Here is a 12879-nt window from a genome sequence, read left to right as displayed (position 1 = left end):
AAAGACTGAAACTGCTTGGACCTGAGTACCCCATTGTAAACAGGGGATAAAGCGTGTCTCAGACCCCCTCCCCGGTTAAGGCTGGGTTTCAAACGTTTCACGAAGAATGCCTCCTTGACCTCTCTCTCAAACCATTTCTTCTCTCTGGCTAATATTTTTAACTCTCTTAACACAGTCCAAGAAGGCTAAATGGTTGATGGTTGGTTAACCTTCTTGGACTGTGGTGTTACGATTGGAGAGAACAGGCAGCTCCAGACAGGGGTTTACAGAAAACCAACTCACACTGACCAATATCTGCTCTTTGGCTCAAACCACCCCCTTGAACACAAGCTCAGGGTGATCAGGACGCTTCAACACAGAGCCCTACAGGTGCCCACAACTGCAGAGGGAAGGGCTAAAGAACAACAACTTGTCCCTCACATTATGTGGGTACCCACGATGGTCCCTGGACAAAGTGCAGAAGTCCCAGAGAACAAAGAGACCAGATAGACAGGAGACGGAGACAAGAAGAAGAGGAGTGTCTCTCCCTTATTTAGCAGGAGTAGGGGAAAAACTACAGAGGATCTTCAGACAGCACAAAATCCCAGTTTACTTTAAACCGGTTAACACCTTGAGACAGAAATGAGTTCACCCTAAGAACAGGATCCCTAGTTACAAACAGAGCAATGTAGTGTATTCTATCAGATGTCAGGAAAACTGTAACGAACACTACATAGGTGAGACTAAGCAACCTTTACACAAAAGGCTATATCAGCACCGCAGAGAGGGCGCCAGTGGACCTCAGTCTGCAGTTCATCTCCACCTTAAAGACACTAACCACATGTTTGAGGACAAGGGAGTTAAAATATTAGCCAGAGAGAAGAAATGGTTTGAGAGAGGACAAGGAGGCATTCTTCGTGTAACGTTTGAAACCCAGCCTTAACCGGGGAGGGGGTCTGAGACACGCTTTATCCCCTGTTTACAATGGGGTACTCAGGTCCAAGCAGTTTCAGTCTTTTGTTCATGGTAATGAGTCATTAACGTCATCAGCAGAGTCGTCAAGGGAGCCATCATGAGAGGGTCCGTCCCATCATTAGGAGGGACAGCTGCTCTGTCATTAGGAGGGTACTAACTTGAGCACAATAGGTGCTAATTAGAGCTGTTGTTTAGTCACTAGCCTATAGCAGTCTGCCTCTCGGTAGGAGGGGTCTGGTTAGGTTTAAAACTCCAGCTTTTGTGACTTCTTGATTATTCTTCTCTACAAGAGTCAAGACAGAAGTCAGACCACCAGAGCAAGAATTTTAACTGAGGAAGCTTCTGCGATTTGAAGCGAAACATCCTTGTGTCAAGCAACCTAGTCCAGTCGAAGATTCAAGCTTCTCTACTATAGTGTGCTTGGGGTCATTGTCTTGTTGAAACACCCATTTCAAGGGCATGTCCTCTTCAGCATAAGGCAACATGACCTCTTCAAGTATTTTGACATATCCAAACTGATCCATGATACCTGGTATGCGATATATAGGCCCAACACCATAGTAGGAGAAACATGCCCATATCATGATGCTTGCACCACCATGCTTCACTGTCTTCACTGTGAACTGTGGCTTGAATTCAGAGTTTGGGGGTTGTCTCACAAACTATCTGCGGCCCTTGGACCCAAAAAGAACAATTTTACTCTCATCAGTCCACAAAATATTCCTCCATTTCTCTTTAGGCCAGTTGATGTGTTCTTTGGCAAATTGTAACCTCTTCTGCACGTCTTTTATTTAACAGAGGGCCTTTTCGGGGGATTCGTGCAAATAAATTAGCTTCACACAGGCGTCTTCTAACTGTCACAGCAACTTACAGGTAACTCCAGACTGTCTTTGATCATCCTGGAGCTGATCAATGGGTGAGCCTTTGCCGTTCTGGTTATTCTTCTATCCATTTTGATGGTTGTTTTCCGTTTTCTTCCACGCGTCTTTTTTTTTTTTTTTTGTCCATTTTAAAGCATTGGAGATCATTGTAGATGAACAGCCTATAATTTTTTGCACCTGCATATACGTTTTCCCCTTTCCAATCAACTTTTTAATCAAACGTCTTCTGAACATTGTCTTGAACGTCCCATTTTCCTCAGGCTTTCAAAGAGAAAAGCATGTTCAACAGGTGCTGGCTTCATCCTTAAATAGGGGACACCTGATTCACACCTGTTTGTTCCACAAAAATGACGAACTCACTGACTGAATGCCACACTACTATTATTGTGAACACCCCCTTTTCTACTTTTTTTACTAATAGCCCAATTTCATAGCCTTAAGAGTGTGCATATCATGAATGCTTGGTCTTGTTGGATTTGTGAGAATCTACTGAATCTACTGGTACCTTGTTTCCCATGTAACAATAAGAAATATACTCAAAACCTGGATTAATCTTTTTAGTCACATAGCACTACTATTATTCTGAACACTACTGTATATGATGATGGGATTATTCCTTGCAACAAATCCAGACATGACCAGCAGGTGGCAGATATGGGATACTACAATAAACAAAACAAAGTTGCTTTTAAAAATGATCTTGGGCACATCAAAGTTCCCCAAATTTGAATCAGTTTATCCTCACTACATGCTATTTTAAATTGGGGAAATACAAGATTATGGCATTTAATCTGTTTGAAGTATCATGTAAACACTTGGAGTGGATTGATCTGTGTAGTGGTCTGTTCATTCACTTCATTTTACAGGGTATTTGCTTAAACATTTTCAAATACTATGAATTAACATCAGAAATGCTACCTGTTTTTTTAAGTTAAATTATGTGGTGTAAGGTACTTTATACATGCTGTATAAAATTTATTTATTTATTATAATGTTGTTTTTCCTCTCACCACTAGAATAAACCATCAAGGAAGGAAGACTATGCAAAGGAGGCGGACTCTGCTCCCCCAGTTCCATCAGAGATGTTACCTATCTCAAGCACCGGAGAGGAAGATAAACAGAAGCTGGTGACCCAAGACACCTTGGAGTCCCCCAGCCTCAGTCAGACGCCGTCAGTGTCCAGTGAGGACACGCTGTCTCCTCTTGTCCGACGTAAGTACTGAGATTATCTACATGGAATGATGATGCACTGGATTGTCATGGCTTAGTCAAATCAAACCTGTATGTCTTCCTCAGAATCTGGTCCAGACGTCGTCAGCTCTCCAGCATCTGATGTCATCAAAGAGCCAGATCTCCCCCAAGTTCCACTCCAGGAGCACGTGTTTTCAGAATGCTCCAGAGAGAGGATCCTGGGACTGCTAGCAGCCATGCTGCCACCAGCAACACCGGTATGTGATGGCACGGAGCGTCTCCTTCACAAAATAAGGCTGAAAGACTCCATAGTTAAATACAGCAAAACAAATCATTTTATATGCAAAATGTGTATGTTATTGACTCCTCCTTCTTTGTGATACTTGGTATTTACATTTTCAGGTACTTGTGCAAATATAATGTTTGTATTGTCTTTCTTTAATACCCAGGACAGCACCCTGTCCCTGCCCAGTCTGAACACCATCCTGCCTCAGCTTTTCAGAGCAGTCATTTCCAACGCTGGCTCTCTTAACGAGACCTACCACCTCAAGCTGGGACTACTGGGACAGCTGTTGCTCCGAATCCCTCCAACGGAGGCCGATGCCGCGGTTGCGGTGGCGCTGGCCGACAAATATGAGTTGCTGGCACAAGGAGAAGCAGCTGAATCAGACACACACGGCTGGAAGACCACCCAGCTGCTCTTCAGCCTCGGAGCAGTCTGCTTAGACAGGTAACAGGAGGGCACATTTTATCAAAGGGCTGATGCACGTTTGGGAACATGTTACACTGTTGGACCAGTTAACCAGCTGAACCCCAGGAAGTTTCTGGGTGTTTTTCTTTCTTGCTACAGTCAGATTTTTACTCACTGTGGGCTCAATTTTCACTGCACCTGCAAGTCTTTCACCTCTACAGAAAGATCACAATCATGGCTAGATGTAGGGAAAACTCAAAAATCAATTTTGTACAGTATAACACAATTACAGTGTTATTAATCATAATTATTTTATTAAAAATTGAAAAAAGGTGGCATCACGTTTGACCTCCCTCATGGTCCAGCTCATGGTTTCAGTTCCACTGGACATTCCTCTCACATTTTCCTATGCAGGTATAGAATAAAACCTCCAAAAAATTGGAATAATATGACTTCAAATCTTCAACTGACTTGAGGAACATTCTGCCTGATGTTTTTTTAAATTGTAATTATCATGTTAAGAACAAAGATCTGAACATCACAGTCTATTTTATGGTCAGTGTTGCAGACCTTATGGTTTTTTTAAATTGTCCACAGCCCACAGTTCGGTATGTGCAAAATATTGCAGTTTGTTGGTTAAATGGTTTAATGTTGCACCTCAGTTGCGGAAAAGCTTTGGTTTTTAGCAGACTCTGCATTGACAAAACTGTCTGAATTTTAAACTAGAGATGTATTCCAAAGGGATTTTTGATGAAATATCACAATTTCAAGCTTAGATTTGTTTATTTTTCCTGATTGAAGCATTGGGTGCACATGGTTAGTTCAAGGATCATCAGAAATGTGATATTTGAAATACGTTTGCAATCTCTGTGATAGATGTTGTCATTTTTGTTTGTTTTTTTTGTCTTTTAATCCATGTTAGCAGAGGTGGTGGCCAAGTGGTTAATGCGCTTGGTTTCAGTTCGGAAGGTTCTGGGTTCAAATCCCACCTCTGCCACATTTCTCCATGTAATGTGGAGTTGCGTCAGGAAGGGCATCCGGCGTAAAACCTGTGCCAAATCAACATGCAGATCCACCTTGGATTTGCTGTGGCGACCCCGAGTGCAAACAAGGGAGCAGCCGAAGGGACTTACTTAGTTTCAGAGGCTGATAGCAAAAACTATATAAGCTCTTTAAGTACTGCAGATTTAAAGTTATCGCATTTCCTAAACTGTAGTATTAGAGTGAACATATGTTACAGGTTTTATATATTTCATATTATATAAATTTTATATATGTGGTTCAATTTTAAAATGTTGCTCTTCAACACCTTGATATATTTTTAAAGTTGGCACTACTTGGAGAAATATTTTGATGAAAGTGATAATATATATATTTTTTAATTGACTTGTCTTTTCTTATCTTGTATTTGTAGTCGCATTGGTCTGGATTGGGCTTGCACAGTAGCAGATATTCTGCACAGTCTGAACAGCTGTCCCAAGTGGAGAGCAGTCATCGCTGCCTTCACTGACCATTGTTTTCAACAGCTGCCACACACCCTCAAACGCACCAACCTGTTCAGCCTGCTGGTGCTGGTCGGCTTCCCTGAGGTATGTGAAATATTCTACTGGATATTATACACATTAATACCACTGTCATCCCTGGCTTCCTGACCCTTTTGTGACCCCGGTACGTCTCAGGTGCTGTGTGTGGGCACTCAGTCCGTGTTTATTGATAACGCCAATGAGCCACACCAGATGATTTTACTCAAACACTTAACAGAAAAGAACCATGCTGCCGTGGTGGATTGTAAAACACGCAAGAGGAAAACGGGTTAGTGCAGTCGTAGCACTTTTAATAGCTTTGCCGGTAGTCTTATGTAAATGTTAAGTTAACCCTCTGTGTGCTTCCACTCTATCACAGTGAAGGACTACCAACTGATTCAGTCTCAGGATTCTAACACAGGACCGTCAGAAGGTCAAGGCTCCCAGAAGGCCCTACTCAGCCGCTATCTGACCAATTTCACCTCCATCATCAGCCACTTACTGCTGACCAGCCAGGAGAACAGCTCCCCTGAAGCTGTTGAGGCTTCCTGGGTACTGTCTTTGGCCCTGAAAGGCCTCTACAACACACTCAAGGTGCTCGTCCAACCCCGTGCATCTGCTAGCCTCGGACAACGCGTTATCATTTCACCATCTGCCTCACATACATCTGTGGTTCTTGTAATGTCCTCTTTTGACTGACAAGTGTGCCCATTTTAAACAATCACAAGAGAAATTGATTACACAGCCATGAGGGTGTCCTCACCAGTTGACCATCTGATCGGTGACAATGAGCTGCAGAATAACAGCTCATTCTTTAAGACACCATGGTGTATTTTCATTTGGTGTCCATTCCGTTATGAAATTTGAGATGTCGTTAATGATTTTTATCAGGAACCAGGCTACAAGCATTGATGGAATAATGCTGACGGGCCTTTTCTTATACTATGTTGTGTCCTTTTCTAGAAGCATGGGGTGGAACAAGCCCATCAGGCCATCCAGCAATCTGGTTTAATCCAGCTGTTGGTGAGAAAGTGCAGCAAAGGGACAGGCTTCAGCAAACTCTGGTTGCTGCGTGATCTGGAAATCCTTTCCATCATGCTTTACTCCTCCAAACGTGAGATTCATTCCATGGCCCAGGATCCTGAGCGAGACGAAAGAGAACAGGAGAAGGAGCATGATTCGGACCACTCGAGCAGCTGTGCTGACAACTCCGACGTCAGCAGAGTCGACCCCCTTGAAGGTCTTGATGAGCAGACAAAGCTTTGCTTCCAGGTGATAATGAACACTGTATGCCAGAAGCTTCCATATATTATTATGTGATTATCTAATTGTCCTGTTTTCAATTCAGATCACCAGTGATGCCTTAAACGCTCCCTTGTCTATCCTGCGAGCTATGTATGAGTTGCAGATGAAGAGGACTGACTCCTTCTTTCTGGAAGTGCAGAAGAGGTCAGGGTGAACTTCAGGGCTGCAGGTGTAGAAGTCATACTTTCATTCAGATGTTGCTGCTCTGTTTATTTGATGTGAGTTTGTCATTTCTAGATTTGATGGAGAAGAGATAAAAACAGATGAAGCAATCCGTACACTGGCCCAGAAGTGGCAGCCAGCCAAGGAGCCTTGCACTGACGAGAGGAACACCAAGGCAGTGGACACGGACATGATCGTGGTGTCGTGTGTGGTGAGATGTTTTGCAAGTTACCAACTGCAGTAACACATTGAGGTTTTTTAGTAACTACTTTTTGCAAGTGATATAATATCAAAAATGTCCTTTTGACTGTGTTGGTTTTGACATCAGTACTCTGGCTCATGGTCTTGTTCTCACAGTCTAAACCCACTCGCTGTGAAAAGGCCACAGAGGAGCTCAACTCCATGGCCCAGAAGCTGATCACTAATTCTGAGAGCGACCTGCAGCTCAGCTATGCCAAACAGAGACGCACCAAAAGCTCAGCGCTCTTGCACAAGGAACTGGACGTGCGCAGCAATCGGTCCGTCCGTCAGTACCTGGTAAAAGTCAACCAGGCTATCGCCACTCTGTACTCCCGCCATGTGTTGGCCTTGCTGCTGGCCGACTGGCCTGCAGAGGCAGCGCTGAGCGAGGAGGCTGTGGAACTGAACGGCGCCACCCACATGGCCTACATTCTGGACATGCTCATGCAGCTGGAGGAGAGGCCGCTGTGGGAAAAGGTGATGCCCTGTGCGCTCAGCGGAGAAAACATACAGTAGTGTTCAGAATAATAGTAGTGCTATGTGACTAAAAAGATTAATCCAGGTTTTGAGTATATTTCTTATTGTTACATGGAAAACAAGGTACCAGTAGATTCAGTAAATTCTCACAAATCCAATAAGACCAAGCATTCATGATATGCACACTCTTAAGGAATTGGTCTATTAGTAAAAATGTAGAAAAGGGGGTGTTCACAATAATAGTAGCATCTGCTATTGATGCTACAAACTCAAAACTATTATGTTCAAACTGCTTTTTTATCAATCCTGTGAATCACTAAACTAGTATTTAGTTGTATAACCACAGTTTTTCATGATTTCTTCACATCTGCGAGGCATTAATTTTGTTGGTTTGGAACCAAGATTTTGCTGGTTTACTAGTGTGTTTGGGGTCATTGTCTTGTTGAAACACCCATTTCAAGGGCATGTCCTCTTCAGCATAAGGCAACATGACCTCTTCAAGCATTTTGACATATCCAAACTGATCCATGATACCTGGTATGCGATATATAGGCCCAACACCATAGTAGGAGAAACATGCCCATATCATGATGCTTGCACCACCATGCTTCACTGTCTTCACTGTGAACTGTGGCTTGAATTCAGAGTTTGGGGGTCGTTTCACAAACTGTCTGCGGCCCTTGGATGCAAAAAGAACAATTTTACTCTCATCAGTCCACAAAATATTCCTTCATTTCTCTTTAGTCCAGTTGATGTGTTCTTTGGCAAATTGTAACCTCTTCTGCACATGTCTTTTATTTAACAGAGGGACTTTGAGGCGGATTCTTGCAAATAAATTAGCTTCACACAGGCGTCTTCTAACTGTCACAGCACTTACAGGTAACTCCAGACTGTCTTTGATCATCCTGGAGCTGATCAATGGGTGAGCCTTTGCCATTCTGGTTATTCTTCTATCCATTTTGATGGTTGTTTTCCGTTTTCTTCCACACGTCTGTTTTTTTTTATTTTATTTTTTTTATCCATTTTAAAGCATTGGAGATCATTGTAGATGAACAGCCTATAATTTTTTGCACCTGCGTATAAGTTTTCCCCTCTCCAGTCAACTTTTTAATCAAACTACGCTGGTCTTCTGAACAATGTCTTGAACGTCCCATTTTCCTCAGGTTTTCAAAGAGAAAAGCATGTTCAACAGGTGCTGGCTTCATCCTTAAATAGGGGACACCTGATTCACACCTGTTTGTTCCACAAACTTGACGAACTCACTGACTGAATGCCACACTACTATTATTGTGAACACCCCCTTTTCTACTTTTTTTTTTTTTACTAATAGCCCAATTTCATAGCCTTAAGAGTGTGCATATCATGAATGCTTGGTCTTGTTGGATTTGTGAGAATCTACTGAATCTACTGGTACCTTGTTTCCCATGTAACAATAAGAAATATACTCAAAACCTGGATTAATCTTTTTAGTCACATAGCACTACTATTATTCTGAACACTAATGTATAATAAATACGTAATGCATGAGGTGCAGTTGGAGGATTAATGTGGTTGTGATTTATTGTTAGATTCTGCAGAGAGTATTGAAGGGCTGCAGTCAGAGTATGCTGCGCAGTCTGTCCCTAACCGCGTGTCAATTCATGGAGGAACCAGGTATGGACGTGCAGGTCAGAGAGTCCAAACACCCCTATGAGAACAACACAAACTTTGAGGTGAGTTATCAGCAGCCATAACTGAATTCTCCAGCACTGTAGAGCTGACTTATGTATACATTATTATTTTACGTATTTAATATGCTGCTGGTTTGGATTGTAAAGTTCTCTTTTAAAGGTGTAGTCCTTTTTTTTTTTTTTTTTTTTTTTTTTTTTTGCCATGAAAAGGTTCTTTCTTTTCAGCAACACTATAATTTTCTTCCGTGGTATTCAAATAGAGCATTCTAAGTCTTATATCTCCAATATATAATCAAAACTCACTTTGTCTGGAAACAAATTAGGATTTTGACAGACATGGGTTAAAAAATGACTACAAGACATGACACATTTTCTGTGGTCATGTTAAAGATAACATGGGAAGAGGCTGATCCTCCACACTATGCTGCATGTGCTTGCATTTTATTTTAATTTAGCCTTTAATTTAATCAGGTTAGTCCCATTGAGATCATGATCTCTTTTACAAGGGAGACCTGAACAGTTAAATTTTTTTTTTTTTTAAGTTTCCAAATAACTTAACCTGCATGTCTTTGGATGTGGGAGGAAGCCGAAGCACCCGGAGGAAACCCATGCAAACACAGGGAGAACATGCAAACTCCACACAGAAAGGCCACAGCTGGGAATCAATCCCACAATCACCACTAAGCCACCGTGCTGCCGCCGTGTTAGCATCATGGAGCTGAAGAAAGATGATAGACCTGCTGTTTAAAAACAAAAAAGACATTTGAAAGTGATTTTTTTTTTTTTTTTTTTTTTTTTTAAGGCAATTGAAGGACAAAAATAAAGTGATGGATACAGGTAATAAACATAATCCAACAGAGGTCCATCTGGGAAAATGTCAGGTTCACATCTGGAAGTATTTCACATGTAGATTTTTCTGGAAATCCATTGGACAGTTAAGATAACATTCATGCAGGTCGATTGTGTCAGTTATTGATACTAACCTTAGTTAAAGTTTACCAGTTCACTAGTCACTGGGGAGACCAACATTTATCATAGCTTAATTAGGCTTTTTATATATGTTTTTCATGGTTATAAGTTAGAAATTCCGTGTTCCCAGTTTCCACCAGTGCTGTAATGTATTGAAGTAGAAATACTTCTTTACTGTACTTAAGTAGCATTTTGACGTGTCTATACTTTATTTACGTTTCTGGTGACTTTCACTTTTACTCCACTACATTTCCTCAATAAAATGCAAACTTTTATTCCGATACATTTCTCTTAACAATCTTTGTTACGCGTTACTACAATATAAAAGTAGAAGAAATTTGATTGGGCAATGCCTGTTTGTAGAGGTGAAAGTGAGCCGGAGCGCAGCGCCTTTCACCTCTGCAGCATGAAGTGCCGGGTTTGACATAAAATAAGTTTAAAAGACAAAAAATAAAAGAAGACAGGTTGAATCCGCGCCCACACTGAGGAAGCGGACAACTGTGGAGGGGCCATCTGTGCTCTGGACTCCAAAATGCGCACACACGTATACACAAGATCGGCTCCCGCTGGAGTCTAGCGCACGATTGAACAACACACACTTAAGGGGAAAACTTCAGTACTGACAAAACTGGCCAGCGTGTCTGTTTCATTTTGTTTATTTTATTTGAATTTTTCACGGAGAAGCGCTGCATAAAAGCGGTGCCACGTTTTGTATTCGAACAGCAAAGAGTGCACGTTTGGTCGCTTTGCAGTGGTTGGTGGTGGTGACGCTTCTTCTCTACAAGAGTCAAGACAGAAGTCAGACCACCAGAGCAAGAATTTTAGCTGAGGAAGCTTCTGCGATTTGAAGCGAAACGTCCTCGCGTCAAGCAACCCAGTCCAGTCAAAGATTCAAGCTTCTCTACTATGGAAACCACCTGGACAACTGAGAGCCTACACAGAAACATGACGCTTGCATTGTTTTTTGTTTTTGTTTTTATTTTTCCTTAAATTTGGCACAACTATGTAGCTATAAATGACTGTTCTGTTTCAACCTGGCTGTTGTGTTTAACAGAAAAGGGCATGGGGGTCTTCCAGGAAAAAGAACAGCAACTTTATTTACAGCTATATACCTGTTGCTTCACTCATCCTGTCACCAACACCAACTGCTCCGCCAGAGGTGGATCCAACCTTTTATAGGGGCCAATGCCCCCTCCTGGTTTCTCCAGACACCACACTGGCTTTCTTTTCTGTCTCCATTTCACTCTCCACTCGTTTTGGATTTTACTTTTACAACCCCAATTCCAGTGAAGTTAGGACGTTGTGTAAAATATAAATAAAACAGAATATAATGATTTGCAAATCCTCTTCTACCTATATTCAATTGAATACACCACAAAGACATATTTAATATTCAAACTGATAAACTATTATTTTTGTGCAAATATTTGCCTGCAACACGTTTCCAAAAAGCTAGGACAGTGGTTTGTTTACCACTGTATATATCATCTTTCCTTCTAACAACACTCAATAAGCTTTTGGGAACTGAGGACACTGATTGTTGAAGCTTTGTAGGTGGAATTCTTTCCCATTTTTACTTGATGTACGACTTCATTGTGCAACAGTCCGGGGTCTCCGTTGTCGTATTTTGCGCTTCATAATGCGCCACACATTTTCAATGGGCGACAGGTCTGGACTGCAGGCAGGCCAGTCAAGTACCCGCACTCTTTTACTATGAGGCCACAGTGTTGTAACACGTGCAGAATGCGGCTTGGCATTGTCTTGCTGAAATAAGCAGGGACGTCCCTGAAAAAGACGTTGCTTGGATGGCAGCATGTGTTGCTCCAAAACCTGGATGTACCTTTCAGCATTGATGGTGCCATCACAGATGCTGGCTTTTGAACTTTGCGCTGGTAACTATCTGGATGGTCTTTTTTCTCTTTTTTTGTCCGGAGGACACGGCGTCCATGATTTCCAAATGTGGACTCATCAGATCACAGCACACTTTTCCACTTTGCGTCTGTCCATTTCAAATGAGCTCGGGCCCAGAGAAGGCAGCAGCATTTCTAGATGTTGTTGATGTTTGGCTTTCACTTTGCATGGTAGAGTTTTAACTTGCACTTGTAGATGTAGCGACGAACTGTGTTAACTGACAATGGTTTTCTGAAGTGTTCCTGAGCCCACGTGGTAAGATCCTTTACACAATGATGTCGGTTTTCAATGCAGTGCCGCCTGAGGGATCGAAGGTCACGGGCATTCAGTGTTTGTTTTCAGCCTTGCCACTTATGTGTAGAAAGTTCTCCAGATTCTCTGAATCTTCTGATTATATTATGGACTGTAGATGATGGAATCCCTAAATTCCTTGCAATTGAATGTTGAGAAACATTGTTCTTAAACTGTTGGACTAATTTTTTCATGCATTTGTTCACAAAGTGGTGATCCTCACCCCATCTTTGCTTGTGAACGGCTGAGCCTTTTGGGGATGCTCCTTTTATACCCAATCATGACACTCACCTGTTTCCAATTAACCTGTTTACTGTTGGAATGTTCCAAACTGGTGTTCTTTGAGCATTCATCAATTCATCCCAATCTTTTGTTGCCCATCCCAGCTTTTTTGAAACGTGTTGCAGGCATCTATTTCAAAATGACCAAATATTTGCACAAAAGCAATAAAGTTTATCAGTTTGAACATTAAATATCTTGTCTTTGTGGTGTATTCAATTGAATATAGGTTGAAGAGGATTTGCAAATCGTGTTCTGTTATTTACATTTCACACAATGTCCCAACTTCATTGGAATTATGGTTGTACATGTTATATGAGAAATTTACTTTTGAT

The 12879-nt window shown here is 41.8% G+C and overlaps 1 protein-coding gene across 1 annotated transcript in view; it reads left to right on the top strand.

Moving 5' to 3' along the window:
- zzef1 (zinc finger, ZZ-type with EF hand domain 1) overlaps nucleotides 1-12879 on the top strand; it is a 100005-nt gene that overhangs the window by 63054 nt on the left and 24072 nt on the right. The window contains exons 38-48 of the mRNA XM_034178984.1: nucleotides 2852-3047; nucleotides 3132-3283; nucleotides 3476-3756; nucleotides 5132-5306; nucleotides 5397-5529; nucleotides 5620-5834; nucleotides 6204-6512; nucleotides 6589-6689; nucleotides 6783-6918; nucleotides 7065-7424; nucleotides 8993-9136. Coding sequence (XP_034034875.1) covers nucleotides 2852-3047; nucleotides 3132-3283; nucleotides 3476-3756; nucleotides 5132-5306; nucleotides 5397-5529; nucleotides 5620-5834; nucleotides 6204-6512; nucleotides 6589-6689; nucleotides 6783-6918; nucleotides 7065-7424; nucleotides 8993-9136 — 2202 coding nt within the window. The remainder of the gene's footprint in view (nucleotides 1-2851; nucleotides 3048-3131; nucleotides 3284-3475; nucleotides 3757-5131; nucleotides 5307-5396; nucleotides 5530-5619; nucleotides 5835-6203; nucleotides 6513-6588; nucleotides 6690-6782; nucleotides 6919-7064; nucleotides 7425-8992; nucleotides 9137-12879) is intronic.

This window comes from Thalassophryne amazonica, chromosome 9 (genome assembly GCF_902500255.1).
Source record: "Thalassophryne amazonica chromosome 9, fThaAma1.1, whole genome shotgun sequence".
In the NCBI taxonomy this organism is placed as follows: Eukaryota; Metazoa; Chordata; class Actinopteri; order Batrachoidiformes; family Batrachoididae; genus Thalassophryne; species Thalassophryne amazonica.
Note: the sequence above shows the minus strand (reverse complement) of the source record. Positions and strands in the feature narration are given on the sequence as shown.